This window comes from Myxine glutinosa, chromosome 8, assembly GCF_964187855.1.
Source record: "Myxine glutinosa chromosome 8, kmMyxGlut1.1, whole genome shotgun sequence".
Classification (NCBI taxonomy): Eukaryota; Metazoa; Chordata; class Myxini; order Myxiniformes; family Myxinidae; genus Myxine; species Myxine glutinosa.
The window spans coordinates 105,603,052-105,620,241 of record NC_136268.1 but is presented as its reverse complement, the minus strand read 5'-3'; the positions used below and the strand labels follow the sequence as shown (position 1 = coordinate 105,620,241).

Below are 17,190 nucleotides of genomic sequence, written 5' to 3'. Positions count from 1 at the left end.
TTGAGAAGTGCAGGCTGATCTGCTTCAAGACAAGCTTATTGACCATTGGTAGCTCAGTTAATTGTGCTCAACCTTGGGGTATATTCATGCGATTTTAGGCATGATACCTCTTCATCATCATTACAATTTACTTGGTGTATTGCATCGTGAAGGGATGGCAGGATAGTCTAGAGGTACGCACACTCACCTCTAACCTTTCTAGTCTGGGTTTGAATTCCGACCCAGCTATAAACTGTCGTCGCAGTGTTTCACAGGCATGGTGATTCATCATTGTGTCCCTTGGATGGATGCTAAACTGGGCGTTCCTCCTGCCGGCATTAGTTTGTTGGACGGTAAAGACAGTGTCCTTTTCAAAGAGTAGGCGAGCTATTACTGGCACCATAGCCAAATTCCAAATTCCTGTCATAACTACAATGACAAACAACCCAGTATAACATTTGCTCGGGAAGCTGCTTTGGCAGCACGGACGCTCTGTGAAGAGTATAGTACACCTCATTGAAAAAAAAAGAGAGAGGGAGAGAGAGAAAGAGAAAGAGAAAGAGAAAGAGAAAGAGAAAGAGAAAGAGAAATAGAAATAGAAATAAATAAAGATTGACCATTTGCACTGATCTGCTCTGGGTGTTTTGCACACAATTGCTGCTCAATAGTGTTTCCAAACTAACACCCCTGACCCCCCTTCCCCATAAAGTTGGAGACACTATTACAAATGTGTGTCTTATATAAAGGGCATTACATCACAGCCAGCAGATATTTCAAAAAACGATAATGAAATAATGTGACCATTCTTTCAATCATATCACTGAATAGGACTTCTCTGAGGTGAAAAATTCTGAAACTCACCTGTTGCTTGTAGAGGGCAGCTGGGTTGCCCAACTCTGCAGCATCCCTTTGACCAGACAACGGTATGGGCCTGGGAGGTACAACTCCGGACATGCAATGATCAGAACCTGGTGCCATGACGGTGCTGCCTGCACCTGACAGGGGTAGACCCATTGGCCTATGTCTTGCTCCATTCCCCACTGCCTCCCACCACATAGCTTGCTGTACAGCGGGCATATCACCCGCAGCTGCATGACATGGAGACGTCAGCTCGGTGGTGAGATTGTAACTGCTCTGCCTTGGCGAGATGCTTTCTACTGGATCCATCCACAGCTGCCCGAGGCCCCCCGTCTCTGCATACAACTTCCCAGAGCTTCCCTGCCTTGAGCCCAACCTCTCTCCTTTCTCAGGGTATAGTTGGGTTGAACTGCTCTGCCTGGATAGAATGTTAAGGCCAGGTTCTGTGAGGAGCTGCCCAGTGCTGTTTTGCCGTGGAGGAAATCGAGCTCCTTGCTCAGGGTACAGCTGTCCAGTGCTATTCTGCCGTGGCATCAGTCGTCCGCTTTGCTCTGTCCACGACTGGCTAATGCTGCTTTGCCTCGGAAGGCGAGGGTCGGCTGGCAATGCCAGGCTGCTCTGCCTAGTAACGGAAAAGTCCGAATGATGGCCTACACTGTCCTGTCTTACTGCTTGGTAATCGGCTTGTAAACTGAGGCTGCTCTGTCTGGGTAACTCAAACTCGTGCTGCAAACCCAAGTTGTTTTGTCTGGTCACTGCAAAGTCTGCAGGTTGACCTGACTGCCATAACGGTGGCACGTCTGACAAGGTTGTCTGGCTGTTCTGCCTCTGAACAGAAAAATCTAAGGGTGGGCCAATGCTGTTTTGCCTCGATGAAGAAAACTCACTTTGCAGGCCAAGATTGCTTTGCCTAAAAGCAGGAAATTCTGGCTGTAATCCAAAACTGTTTTGTCGAGCCATGGCATAATCTGGAGGGAGGCCCAGAGGAACTGATTGGGGAGGTGATGCATATTCTGTTGGCAACTGGCCAAAGCCAGCTGACCTGCTGCCCATTAGTTCCTCTGGATCTATCCAACCTGGTGAATGTCGTGTTCCATAGGGTGAGCGACCAGGACTTCGGCCTTTGCCATGGTCCTCTCCACTACCGCTGTGTACACTCAGCTTACAACCGTATTCACCGCTTGGACTGCGCGAACTTAGACTGCTTAGGTACTCTGAGCTTGAGGTCCGCTTATGGCGAGGTGGGCTGTCACAAGCACCAAACTGATACATCGGATTGTGAAAAGAAAGTGGTTGTAAACGACCAGGCGGCCCATCCAATGACCGACTTCCACTGAGGAGTAATGATCTCTGGCTTTGTACTTTACTGTGTGGCTCCGGGCAAAGAAGATCATCCGATTGGTCAATCGATTCAATGCCCCTCGCTAATCGGGGGCTGTGCGAAGGAACTGGGGAAGGGAATCCAGGATGCGGTGGACGAGGGCTGCCGTGGTTGCTGCTCGACACTGCAAGGCCAGTGGAGAGCTCCTGCCGGCCGATTGGGCTACTGGCCTGGCTAATACGTGCTCGTTTTGCATTAGATTGTGCGCCGAGTGAGAACTGGCTCCCTGAATGGACCTCAAGTAAATTGGTGTGGCTACTCCTTCTCTGCATTCCTGGCAGATCCAGCATTGAGCCACTGGAGCGGGTTCCCCAAGCCTTTTCCTCTTCCGGTGCAGTCACCATTTCCGACTCGGTGTGGCTCAAACTGTGCATCGGTGCCCCAGGGCTTCCCTTCTTCAGGAAGAACATTTCTTCATTCGAATGAGTTGGTGTTGGTAAGCGAGTCACTGACTCAGCACTGTACAGAACAGCAAAAAAGTTAAAATAAAACAAAAGAAATAATTCTATATGCAAATAAATAACAGTTAAAGATATGAAAGAATCAACCCATAAAATCTCAGGGGTTCAAGAAAAATAGAATATCCTACACATGCTTTTTTTTGTAAAATGGCTAAGGCGCATTGATAAACTTGTACGAACAACACAAAAAGGAAAAGGGCACAAAAAGTATCAGACAGAAGGAAGAACTAGACTTGCTGGTGAAGGTTAGTGTCGCTCTTTTGCTCCAACGAAGGGTTAATGCCCAAAACGCTAGCTTCTCCTCGCTTCCCATGACGGTTAGAATCCAGAAATCAACAATCTGTTGATTTAATCCATTATATCAGACACAATGGAATCTGACAGGATTTGAATCTATGCTTTTTGCATGTTGGAGGACTCGAATTAATTATATCAGCTATTCAGGTCACCAGCGGCAGTTGGTTATTCAACAACCTGCAGATGGCTATTCTCAACTACTTGTCACTCAATCCTATATGCCCAGATCTCTAGTAGTGGTAAACCATGGTCTCACCTTTGAGCAACACATGTATTGTCATGCCTTAGATGGCATCTTCAAATGTCATATTCCTATAAAGGCTGACGCAACTGAGGGCATACTGCCATAACTGTCACTATGAGACTTCAATCAAATATATCGCTTTATATGACCTGTCCGGGATGAGAAAAGATGAGAATCTTTCAGCAAATATCCAAAGAGTTCAAAGGGAACTGGAAAAGGTCGATCACTGGGATTCCGACGAAACATAATGGTGTCTGCAAAACCCACAATCCCAGTACAGCAACCGACATCTACTAAACCTTAAGGATCTCACTGATATGGACACATTCCCTAGTACATGGTCCTCCAAGTTCAGCAGCTCGGCAGCGATTATCTTCTTCTACTTTCTCTCCACGCTTCAAGTAAGCTCGTCTACTTGTGACCTGTAGTGCCAATTGAAGGTAAACATCACAACAACTGCAGTTGTTGCCATTGGAGCAAAACTGCAAAGGAAACTGTACCGGGGCAAGTTGAGTTTTTCTTCAAGCGATCTCTGCAGACCGTTCGCCCGAAGCCCGCACCGCAAAGAGCGCCTTTTCTGTGGTTGCTCTCCCGGTGTAGGGGTCTGCAGGGTTTCATTTAGCTCCGATAGGATGCGTGGCAAAGGTTCCAGTTCCTCCATATTACTCAGTACCATATTGTCCTGCTGCATAGAAAGGAAATACACGTTCACAAGGATGCAGCTCCAGGCACCATTTTCTCCCATCTGGACTCGATCACACTGTTTAAAAAATAAAAGAATGCAGCAGCACCCTCATGTCGATGCCACATTGGATGCAAAATAAAGTGGGAACCTGGTCTGGAAGAAGGGTCTCAGCCAGCAGAGAGTGTAGACACGACAGCTCACGGCCAAGGTCCACAAAGCCTTCGGGTGTCGCTGGGCCAGCGGGTGTGTTGCTAGCTCCGGACACTTCCGCAAGGAAGCGATGCATTCGTGTGCTCTGCACCTCCACAAAACCGCTTAGGAACACCATGTAATCTTCCTTGTTCCCAAAACTGTGGAGGGAAAAATGGGTACTTAGGAAATGAAAATAAGTTAATTGTATACAACGTTTATGTCCATTATTTACTGTACACAAACTACCGGCAGCAAAAGTTGTGGTGGCATCTTAAAAAAAAAAAAAATCCCACGCAGAGCGATTTGCTGAAAACCAGAGTGAGAGGTAAACTTGCAGGTCCACACATATTGCTGTTGTTAATTTACACATGTTTTCTGACAAAGTAGCACTCCTAAAGAAACAAAGATGGCTCCCTGTGATGCACAGCCATTAGGGTTTGGGAAATGCAATTTTCGCTTCTCAATTGATTTCACTACTTGCTTCAAACAATTAAATAGACCCGTCGTTTTACCACGGCGAGTCTGAGCATTTGTTGTGATTTCCTGTCAGCTCTATTCGTAAAAAAATTTAACACCAAAAGTGAAAAATAAATTAAATTATGGCCACTATGGAAACACTTTGGCAACAGCTACGTGCTTGAAAAAAAAAACCATGTCGATCCATGTTTGTTTAAAACAAAAATAGTGAAACATTTAAACAATGTTTTGGATACATATTTTTTGCATGTCGGAGGACTCAGATTAATCATATCAACTATCCAGGTTACCAGAGGCCGGTGGTTATTGAACTACCTGCACATGGTTATATCCTCAACTACTTGTCACTCAGCCTTGCATGCCTAGCTCTCTACAAACCACGAATGCGCACGAAAGAACAAAAGACAAAATCAAAGTAACTCGTGATAACTTTCTTCATGATGCGCAAAGAACCTGAAGATCGTGAAACAGAGCAACGTGTATTGCCAGCAAGAAAAATCGTTTTCAGTGTTAAAGAAAGAAGACAATTACTTATTGTTAAGAGCACCAATGCGTCAATAATAAGGAAGTCGGACAAGACGTTTATGCCAAAGTTATTAATGCCACCCTCAGGAATCAATGCAATAATTTAAAAACTATCTGGCAATTAACTTCACAATGTCAAAAAAATGTGGCAATTAATTCTATACAATGAGTTAGTTGCCACAAACCAAATATATACAGTGCCTTAAAAGTGTTCACACCCCTTGACTTTTTCACATTTTCTTGTGTTGCAGCCAGAATTTAAAATGGATTGGATTGTGATTTTTTTTTGTCACTGATCTACACATAATATCCCATAATGTCAAAGTGGAATATTTTATTTAGAATTTTTTTTACAAAATACTTTAAAAATGAAAAGCTGAAATGTCTTGAGTCAATAGTGTATTCATCTCCTTTGCTATGAGACTCCAAATTGAGCTTAGGTGCATACAATTTCCTTTGATCTTCCTTGAGATGTCTTCAACTTGATTGGAGTCCACCTGTGGCCAATTCAATTGAATGCACATGATTTAGAAAGAAACATACATTTGTATATAAGGTCCCAAAGTTGACACTGCATGTGAGAGCAGAAACTCCACCATGAAGTCCCAGGAGCTGTCCATCAAACTCCTTCTTCTCCATACTCATCTTCACCCCATGCTTCCCAAATGCCTCCTTCCACTCCCACAGTACTTCCTGAATCTCCCACCTAATCTACACCTCAACAGCCAGATCATCTGCATACAACATCCTCCCCAGAATATCTTTCATGTTTACCTTCCTGCTTACCAGCTCCATCACCATGATAAACATGAGTGGGCTCAGAGTGCTTCCCTGCCTCAAACCCATGTTCACACTGAACTCCTTAGACATCCCAGGACCAACCCAAACTCTTCCCTCCGTTCCCTTGTACATCCCTTTCACCAACCTTACATCTGCTTCTGGCACTTCCATCCATCTCAGTGTCGCCTTCACCATCTCTCTCGGGACAGTGTCGTAGGTCTTCTCCAGGTCCACAAATCCCAATGTCATTTCACCTTGCACTTCCAACCTCTTCTCCATCAGCTGTCTCAGTGCGAACATCCTATCTGTCATCCCACTACACTTTCTAAACCCCTGCTACTCTTTTCCGATCTCCATCTCCACACTCTTCCTTATCCTCCTGTCCAGAACCCTCTCCAGCACCAGTGCTTACCCGGATCTTGAACATCGCCTTTTCCCTTCCATATCATCACAATTAACCATGTTCTGCAATCCTATGGAATTGAACCCTCTCCCATACATACATTTGACAGCCTCTTCAACCAACTGTCTCTGACGTCTGCCATTGTAATTATCATATCTGTACACACCTCATCAATGCTGGCACACTTTCCTTCTTCATCCTCTTCAATTCTGTCCGCAACTCCTCCTCCATGATCCCCACCAACTCCACTTCCCCCTCTACATAACACGGTAGCTCCAGCTTGCCGTTGCTTCCTTCCTGGTTCAACAGCTCTTTGAAATATCCTTCCCACAAATCAATATTGCCCCTCTCTCTGTCACTTGCCTCTCGCCACCATCCTTAACCACTGCCCCCACCCTCTTTCATGGCCTTTCTGTCCTCATCCCTGTCATGAGCCACCTTATATATCATCCTCTTCCCACCATCCTCTTCCAAGTTGTACACTTCCTCTTCCATATAATTCCTTGCCTTATCCACAGCTCAACTGGCTGCTTTCTTATTTTGCCCATACAGGTGCAGCATCCCTGCATCTGGTTGCCTCCTTGATCTTCTCTATCCTCTTACAAACCTCCTCCTTTTCACCAACTGCCTTTGCTACTTCCTCCGTCCACCATACCTGGTTTCTATCCCTCGACAATGCACCCTTTTCTGATGTCCTTCCACACAAAATGTCAGCAATTTCCCTAAATTCTCAGTATTTATTCTACTCCTCCTCCAAACCTTCTTCTTTGCTAAGTTGCTAATACCTGGCCCTCATCCTCTCCTTGTAATCGACGACGACGTTGCCCCTACACTTCTCCCACCAAATAATCTTCCCACCTCTGCTCGTAACCTCCATCCTTTGTGGTGTTTGTAGTAAGGTCATCCTTACCACAAACACCACAGGCTTGTGCTGGGTGGTAACATGCTCTCCCGCCACTTCCTTGCAATCCTCAACACTCCACAACAGTCGCTTCCTTACCACCACCAAATCTAATTTTGTTCTATGCCGTCCATTCCTATTAGTAATCTTTTGGCTTTCCCGCTTTTGAAAGAAGGAACCAGCTATGGCCATCCGATTCCTCTCCACCAGCTCCACTGAGCTCTCGACACTCTCTATTCCTCGTTCTCCAACCAAATTTACCAACACATTCCTCTTCACCCAGCTTCGCTACTCTCACGTGCGTGTTAAAATCCCCCGCCTGATTTCTGGAAAGGAGGGTGAGGCAACAAAAGGTTGTTTGGAACACAAGTAAACGTACTTTGTGAAGTTGGCAAGGTTCTGGATGACTTTGGCAATGAGGGTTAGTGTTCGGGCAGTGCGTTCGTCTGGGTAGGCTCTGGTCAGGCCAAACAGGCTGGGTGACATGATCGCTGGGCAGAGAAACCGAAGGAAGAGCGAGGCGCTGACGAGACGTTCAGTGAGTTCAGGACGGCCACGAGCCTCGCACTGTGCTCTCCAAGATGCAAAAACCTCTCTCAGCTCTTGAGGGAATACGCTGTGACAAAGTAGAAGTATACTTCACCGTAAAGGCCGAGACAAAGATGCAGCAAGATTAAGGGGAGCACTCTATGGTAAACATGAAAAAAATGAAGGCTGAGGGACAAGTGGACAGATTCAGGTGAGCATGAAAATAATCAAGGAGGATGTTCCCATTTTGGCATGATCATTGGACGTGACAAAAGGGTTAGCAGGAGAGTACTACAATACGAGTACCCATTACATTACAGGTATAACCTATTTTGCCTTGCTGGACAACCAATCAATGCCGAGTTTTAATATTACCCCAAAACAAATGAAAACATGTCTTTTAAATACAGATAAGGCAATGTAAAGAAGATAAACAATAGTCAGCTTCACGATGTTAACAAATATAATTTCGTTCAAAATTTTGGGAGATTAGCAAACCTGTACATTTTTGGAATCATCAGAGCATGGAGAATCCGAAAATCAATGTTGGCATTTGCACAGACACAGATTTTTGATTTTCAAAATGGCCGCCATAAAATACATATTTTGCGCCATCTCGGCTTCTAGTCAACCGAGAAACTTAATTAAATATGCTAATCCTATGTTTTCTGGGTCAAGGAATCAAATAAAGGCCTCAAAATAGTGCTCAGGATTATAGAACAGCCACAAACAAACATAATTGAAAACCATTGTCTTTATATTTGTAATATAACAGTATTACCGTAAAATGGGGTAAATAGGGACAGAAAGGTGAATAAGGACACAAACTGAAAAAAGTTCGGAAACTTTTTCGCTGAAAATTGATAACCATACTGATTTGTTGATATTTGGGTTGAACGTGTTCTCTTGTTTTTTTTAAAAGCAACTTATAGTCCCTATTAACCCCATATATGGGTTAAATAGGAATAAATAGGATTTTAATGGCTGTCCCTATTCATCCCGCTTTACGGGTGAATAGGGACAGTCACTAATACAAAAAAATAATAATCAAGAAACAATCCTGAGTTTCCAACTTATTGCTAGCTCAGATGGATACACATAATATACAAACAACAACAACAGGCATTTTAAGGCCATTTTCCCTGCAAGAGCGGGGGTTAGCCTTGCGGTCCCCAAGACAATGTTCTCCATTTTGCCCTATTTTCTGCATCTCCCCTTGTTAACCCCCTTTCCCGCATTTCTTCTTCGACCATCTTTAGCCAAGTCTTTCTCGGTCTTCCCTGTCCTCCACTTCCTTCTACATTCATTTCCATCACTCTTCTCAACCAGTCACTTTCATCCTTCCTCAACACATGACCAAACCATCTCAACCTGTTTCTCTTCACAGCATCCATCACAGGCTCTATTCCCATCATCTTTCGCAATTCATCATTTGTCTTCCTCTCTCTCAACGATACTCCGCACATCCACCGAACCATTCGCATTTCCACCCTTTCCAGCCTTCGTTGCTGCTCTACGTTCATTACCCATGTCTCACTCCCATAAATCATAACACTTCTCACACATGCAGCATACACCTTTCCCTTCAGCTTCAACGACACTCCCCTCCTCGTCAGCACGCCACTCAGTTCCTGAAACTTCTTCCATGCACATCTCACTCGAGCAACCGTTGCCGAGTCTGATCCACCTTCTCCATTCAGCATGTCTCCTAGGTAACAAAATGTTTTCACACCTTCCAGCTTCACGCCATCTCCAAGATACAACTCAACATTTCCTTCATCTGCAGCTCCCTCTGTGCACACCTTACACTTCAATGTAGCTGCCACACTGGTTAATGACCCTCTCAAACCACTACATTGATGAACCCACTCAGTGCACATTGTACATTGAATGGAGTTCACTCCGACACCCTTCCTGCACACAGGACACGGCCACTTCCCAGTTCTTTCCACCTCACCACATGCTGTACCACTTGCCATCACCTTCGTTTTTCCGATATTCACCTTCAGACCTTTTGTCTCCATACATTCCTTCCACTTGTTCATCTTCTCCTTCAGTCCATCCATACTTTCTTCAATCAACACCAGATCATCTGCATACAACAACTCCCACGGTAATCCCTCCTTTACGTTCTGAGCCAGCACCTCCATCACAGCTACAAATAGTAGTGGACTTAGTACCGACCCCTGATGCACTCCCACCTTCACCTCAAACTCACCACTGTTCCCGTCCTTCGTCCTTACAGCTGTGCGCGCTCTTTTGTACATTGCCATTACTACTCTGATCAACCATTCCTCCACTCCTAACTGCCCATGTCACTACTTCACGTGGAACCCTCTCGAATGCTTTCTCCAGATCAACAAACCCAAGAAACAACTTCTTCCTCTTCTCCATATGCTTCTCCTGCAACTGCCTCACAATAAAAAGCACGTATGTCGTTCCTCTTCCTGGCATAAATCCAAACTGCATTTCGTCAATCTTCACTTTCTTCCTTATCCTCCTCTCCAACACCCTTTCCAATACTTTCATTCCATGCTCCAATAACTTTATCGCTCGATACGAGCCACAGTCCAGAGGGTCACCTTTCCCCTTGTATAGAGGGGCGAGGGTACTCAGTTCCCAATCCACTGGAATGCGGCCTTCTTTCACCACCAGATTGCAGATCTCTGTCATTCTCTTCACACCACAATTTCCGGCTGCCTTCAACATATCTCCCACAACTCCCGTCGGCCCTCCCGCTTTTCTACTCTTCATTGCTTTTATCGCTTCCTCAACTTCCTTATCGGTTATCTTCTCTGCCGGTCCTAAAACTGGGTTACTCTCTATGTTGCCATCCCATTCATTCTCTGCATTCAACAGCATTTCCATATATCTCTTCCATCTTCCTTTAATTCCATCTGGGTCCACAACGATTTGTCCCACTTCTCTTTCAAGCAACTCACACCCATCACATCACACCTCTCTTTCGCTATCTGTTTTGCAATCCTGAAAACCGCTCTCTGACCCTCTTCCAAATCCAAGCGTTCTCCGAACATTTTCCTACATGCCTCCTGTGCCTTTGCTACCTCTTTCTTTGCAGCCTTCTTGGCTGCCTTATAACTTTCATGCTCTGCCTTTTCTGCCCCCATACCCTTCGCCTTCTGCCACTCCTTGAACTTCTTCCTCTTCTCGTCAATCTTCTTTCCAACTTCATCATCCCACCACCATGTTCCCGAGTGCCTCGGTGGTCCTTTTGTCCATCCACATACCTCACCAACGGCTCCCAACAGACTATCTTTCATTGACATCCAACCACTTTCAAGCTCAACCACATCATCCTCTACCCTACTCAGCCTCTCTTTTAATGCCTCCCTCACTGTCACCTCTTTCAACCTGCACACCTTCATTCTCGGTTGGTACTTCACCCGCCGAGCTCTCCTCGCACCTTTCACCCTTATGTCGCAGACATACACATAATATGCACCCATAATATAAACCATGGTGCCAATGAAAAAAAAATGGGATAAAAAGTTTCTCTGAACTGTCCCTATTTCTTGATTATTATTTTTTTGTATTAGTGACTGTCCCTATTCATCCGTAAAATGTGGTGAATAGGGACAACCATAAAAATCCTATTTATTCCTATTTAACCCATATATGGGGTTAATAGGGACTATAAGTTGCTTTTAAAAAAAACAAGAGAACACTTTCAACCCAAATATCAACAAATCAGTATGGTTATCAATTTTCAGCAAAAAAAGTTTCCGAACTTTTTTTCAGTTTGTGTCCCTATTCACCTTGCTGTCCCTATTCACCCCATTTTACGGTACATAATACATGATATTGCAAGTCCTTTGAAGTTATAGGTATGGGTTTATAAAGCAAGAAAGCATCCTTGTTAGTATCAGATTGAACTATAAGTCCTATGCACAGGATCTACTCGGTCTATACCGTTCAGGAATATGCTTTTACAGATCTTCATCACTGTCCTGATTGTCATTTTCGCAAAGGCGTCTACGCAAATGCGAACATTAATTTTTGGATTCCTCATGCTCTGAATATTCCAAAAATGTATCGTTTTGCTAATCTCCAAAAATTTTGAACGAAAAAACATAGTGAACCTGACTACAACAGACAGATAAGGAACATGCAAGGAATAATTACAACTAACAGGAAGACATGGGATTTTCAGATGAAAACTGTTAACCTTGAGACCGTGTGCATATTATACTTGCAGATAGGGGAGGGAGAGGGAGTGGGAGTTGGGAACATTATGAGAAAAAGGAAGGAAGGGAGGTTGTAAGTCTAAGGGAAAGGTAAGGGTAGGTGAGGTGTAGGAGTACTAAGGTGTAGGAGTATCATTAGCTGATTAAAATACGAGCTTAATATTGGTTGAAGAACTAGCAACCTGCTGCCAATCTATCATTGGAGATGCCACCAGCAACAATGTGCCAGATGCACCAGGCTAAAGTTGCCATTGACATGTGGACAGGTGACTTTGAGCATCTTTCAAAATGACACAATAACGGCATTGAGTCAGCCTTATTCTGCTCCCAATTTATATCCAGCTTAGACTTCTGGAAGTCAGGGTAGTTTCAAAACTGACCTCAAACTAGACAATTACCATGTTACTGTCAGATTGTTGATTAACAAAAAGACATCATTAATGTTTTTTTAAGCAGAGGGGTAATCTACCTGCTGCACACCATCAGACCTACATGTGGCAACCTTTCGATTGCAGTACACCAATGTGCATCTGAATCCTGCTTAAATTTCAAATCGCTGTCCTAACCTACAGGAAATCTGCATCAACAGCATCACAACACCATCACATCACACAACATCACAACAACCAGTTGGTAATGCAATGAGCAGACCAAATCCATGACTGAATCCTATTCAACATGCGTTCGCATACACACATACATACATACATACATACATACATACATACATACATACATACATACATGCATACAATGTGGTATAGGTCTACACACTGTGGCTGTCCTCCAATGCTATTGGGGAAACATGAGATGGGCTTCTAAATGTTACCTTTGAAAAGGCAGTGCAAGCCATATCCCCTACACCTAAAAGAACAAATCAAGTCAGTTAATTCTAAGTTTATTTAAAGTTGATTGGCTCTACCAGTAGCCATTACCACCGAGTGAGCCAGCACAGTGTCTGGATTACCAGCGAGAGGCAAGTATTTTCGTGAAGGCAAGCTCGCAGCACATGCGAAGGTTGTTTCGTCTGTCCTGAAGCTCCCCCGGAGAACACCGAATCCCATCAACTTCACAGTTTTCATCCGACTCGTACAAGGCACGTGCAAAGTCACCTGCCACATTCCAAATCACAGATAAAGTTGGATGTCAATTGATGCCAGTGTCTACCAAGGCCCACACCATACATCTGAACATTCAAACTAATGGCTCAATACTTGTGTCACGCCAACGTCTATCTAGTGGACCACAAGAAGAGAGGAATCCTCTGTGGCACGATGTCGGGTGATGAGTTCTGTAGGTGAAACCACATAGCATTCTGCAGCACCATCAGAGGGATTAGCCCCCAATCGAACCAATGCCTGACATCCTAGCAGGTTTGCACCAAAGCGTGAATGACAAGACCTACATGTCAAAGGGACAAAATTATTTCAGTCACCGGGACTGGCTCGTTTCTCATGAGAGAATAGCCTGCATGAAGTTGAAACTCCAACATTGCTCCGTCCCCACTTCTAATGTTATATATGGCATATCAAATTGGCTAACGCACTACAAATTGGCATATCAAATTGGTGATGGCACATCAAGCTTACCAAGGCAATCCTGCAGGTACTTCTGACCAACCATCTTCACAAACTCCTCCACTGCCTTGGCTGCCAGCGTGTTCTCCCGGAAGATCAGGAACTCATTTTCTCCACAGCGATCCACCTCAGCCATCACCAACTCCGTCAAAAACTCCTGCACAGGAAACCACAAGCTCCTGGAAATAAGTCCAGCTGGAAAGGAGACCTCAAACTGATCAAAACAGATGGACAACTTTGGGCTGAACTCAGGGCCCCAGAAGTCCCAAGGTTGTGCTTTAGTTGTAACTCCCTCCAGTGGAGCCTATTTCATGTGCAGTGGGTGCAGCATGTGCCACCTTGAGGTGCCCGCCGACGTGCAGCAGGCGCACGAGGGAGCGTGCGAGCTCCTCCTTGGTCCTCACGTGCAGGATGGGCTCGAGTAGATGACACAAGGGTAGTGCGCTGGCGCTCAGAAACTCTGCCAGCTCCTTGTAACGCTCCGTAGGTAGGATGCTCAGTGACCGGTGCTGCCACTTAATGCGCAGCGTCGCTGCGGCTGCGCGACCCTTTCCAGGCTCCGGCCTGCTCAGGGGATACCATCGTTCCACAAAGTTCCGCCCTCCAGGTCCCTCCACGGGAATACTCACCAAGCCCACATAACTGCTCTTCTCCTTTTTCTTCTTCTTCTCAGAGTCCTTGTACAGGTGTATCGTGATGCGGTGAACTATGGGGAGGTTGGTAAATTGAAACTGCTCTCCCCAGAAAAGGCTGTCAGTTTTTAATTTGCTGGCTGTGCGTGCATACAGGGTGTCATCCATGCATACTTCACAGAAGTATCGCTTCTTTGGTGGTAGCTCCTTTGCCTCAATGATCCATAATTTGAGGTCATTTTCTGTGCGCCGTAGGTTGTCCTGCAGGGTAACAAAGGTGGTCAATCTATACTCAAAATATCCGTTATTTTCACAGATTGTGTGCGAGTATTAGGAAGCTCGGACTGACTCAGTGTTCTGAGACACCCTGAGATGTACACACGCGAAACGATGAAACCGACTTAACAAACAAACTCACACCTTGTTGGGCTGCACCATCCGGCGCAGGTTATCCATCCATTTGTCTCGCTCAGCTGCCGAACGACATGAGAAGCATTTGCTTCCGGAAGCAGTGCTCACCTACAAGGTAAAAGGTAAAGAAAAATATCGCGTCTTTTTTTGTAAAGATTTATTTGGCACGACAACTGCCACTCAATTCATTCACAACGAGAGCAATGCGACTGTGGCCAATATGCCTCCGTGTAGGTCCCTGCCCATGACAATGGGTATATGCCCTTGTTCACTGTCCTAAAAATAAACAAGTTTGGTTTAAATACCTTCAGCTGTTTTGAAGTATCACATTTTTACCACAGGACTGGTTTGACATCGATCGAAGTGTTTTTGGAAAAGGGATTTTTTTTTTTAATATCAGCTTTCAAGTTAATATGTCTGCCAAACCATGTGACATATGACATCCGAAATGTACACTCTGCATATGTATGGATAGGGGATCACGTTTGTGAAGTTTCATGTTGATCGGATAAGGTTTGTTTTTCTGTCCAAGATGGCTGCCAAACCACGTCACCTACAATGTCATCATTTTCAAAGTATATGCAACAATGGTGTTAGATGACATTTGTAAAATTTTGCATCGATTGGGTAAGCGGTTTCAGAGATATAATTATTTAATATTTTCCTTCAATCCAATATGGCTGCCAAATCATGTGACCTAGGATGTGATAAATTTAATATTTCAACACAAATGGGTCATTGATCATGTGCATGCAATTTCAGATTTTTAGAATAAGGCATTCGATTAAAACATTTAAGTCTGGTATACCACTTCACTGATGTCATCCTTATCATGCTTTTGTTCCCCATTGGGAGTACTTAACAATATGCCAAGTTTCACATTTTTCCAATAAGCGGTTTCCGAGGAATAATTTTTTTAACTATTTGAGTTTAATCAAAGGTGGCTGCCATACCACGTGACCTATGACGTCACAATTATCAAAAAACATTCTACATGGGTGTTGATCCTACCCTCAAGGTTTCGTCTCAATCGGACATGTGGTTGCTGAGAAAGACGAAGTTTAGCCCGTACGGACGGATGTACTCCGACCACCTTCAGGGGCGGAGGCATTAAAATCTGGGGATTTCTCATCGTCGATGAGATTCCCATCAAATCCTCATGAAATCGAATCGTCTGTTCACTCCCTCTGCCCAAGATATTGTTCCAAAGTATGGGTATGTAGCGCATTTCACATATGATTAAAAATTATTTCGTTTTGCGAAATTACCTGCATGAAAAGACCACCTGTCTAAAAGCGAGCACCAAGAAACTCAGCTGGTGTACTACAGCAAAATGCTTGCACACGTGAATGAACAAGTGAAACAAACAAAGTGGCATTGAAAATACAACGCAAACGAAAATCTTCACTGAGCAATGCTCACGGCAACAAGTTCTTTTCACAAATCAAATTAGCAAATAAATAAATAAACAACAAGACGACCTCAGCAAACTGTTCCTCACATGACAATAATTATTTAAACAATTTGAAACATTAAAAGCTTTGACAAAATATGTACACAATTTACTTATTGCAGTGGACATTGGCGGTTGGCAGAGTATTGCAGAGCCTGGTGTTGGCTTAGCGGTTAGGGTGCCGGCTTGGGATCCCAGGATCCTGGGTTCGAATCCCGGTCGATCGCTGAATTAACACCAGGGGGGTTGACTCAGCCTGTCATCCTTCCGAGGTCGGCAAATTGAGTACCAGCTTGCTGGGATGAATGATCACGGTGTGTACCCCGGTTTAGAATAGGTACACCGTATCCCTGCGCATCGTAAGAGGCGACCAAGGGTTGGCGTCAGGAAGGGCATCCGGCCATAAAAATGGCGTCAGGAAGGGCATCTGGCCATAAAAACATTGCCTCAAACAGGGAACCATGATTGTCATGGGGCCCGCAAGGCCAACCTCCGCTTTAGCGGGTAAAAATGGCCTCAAAACGATCATTCATTCATTCATTCATTCAGTGGACAATTTACCTTCACAAATTAAAGAGCTCATTAAACTTCTCAATTCTTTATTTTTATGCATAATTTTGAAAATGAAAAGCTAATACAATGAGTACAATATGAACTCAAATATTCCTCTTGTAGTTTATCGATACAAAAGTAACATTGCTTGCCAATGGTCCTGCCTGGCATCTTCCTCATGGTTCGATCTTCATTTGTGCCTATAAATCGGTCGTCATGAAGCTTCTATCATGTATGGACTTTTATAACCAGGCGTAATGCTCTTACATGAGCCTCGACTTAGTATACGAAAAATATATATATATATGAAAATAAAAATTAAATGGTTAAGAGTGTCTGCTCTGAGTCTACGAGGTCGGTGGTTTAAACCCCGTCCGAGTCATACCAAAGACCTTTTTAAAATGGTACGTGCTGCTTCCTTGCTTGACGCTCAGTATTTAAAAAGGTAGAGCATGGACAAACAATGCTGGGAAGGCAATGGCAAACCAACCAGGATAACCCTTGCTAAGAAACTGTTTCATCAGCACCAACTCTCTGCAAAGAGTATGGCACATGAAAATAAAATGGACCTCTACGTCTACCTTGGAAAAATAATACCAAGTATTTCAATATCTACTTGGTAGGAATAGTATTTGAGCACTTCTATATA

At 44.3% G+C, this 17,190-nt stretch overlaps 1 protein-coding gene across 3 annotated transcripts in view; it reads right to left on the bottom strand.

Moving 5' to 3' along the window:
- The window catches only part of LOC137432812 (ras GTPase-activating protein nGAP), a 234,643-nt gene that overhangs the window by 18,861 nt on the left and 198,592 nt on the right, over nucleotides 1-17,190 (bottom strand). For 2 of the 3 annotated variants that reach the window (XM_068125041.2, XM_068125042.2), the window contains 8 exons: nucleotides 14,546-14,644; nucleotides 13,832-14,386; nucleotides 13,506-13,650; nucleotides 12,884-13,028; nucleotides 7,563-7,799; nucleotides 4,054-4,255; nucleotides 3,721-3,905; nucleotides 841-2,677 (listed from right to left, as the gene is read on the bottom strand). In XM_068125041.2, the coding sequence (XP_067981142.2) occupies nucleotides 841-2,677; nucleotides 3,721-3,905; nucleotides 4,054-4,255; nucleotides 7,563-7,799; nucleotides 12,884-13,028; nucleotides 13,506-13,650; nucleotides 13,832-14,386; nucleotides 14,546-14,644 (3,405 nt within the window). The remainder of the gene's footprint in view (nucleotides 1-840; nucleotides 2,678-3,720; nucleotides 3,906-4,053; nucleotides 4,256-7,562; nucleotides 7,800-12,883; nucleotides 13,029-13,505; nucleotides 13,651-13,831; nucleotides 14,387-14,545; nucleotides 14,645-17,190) is intronic. The other variant, XM_078783644.1, reaches the window with a different exon arrangement.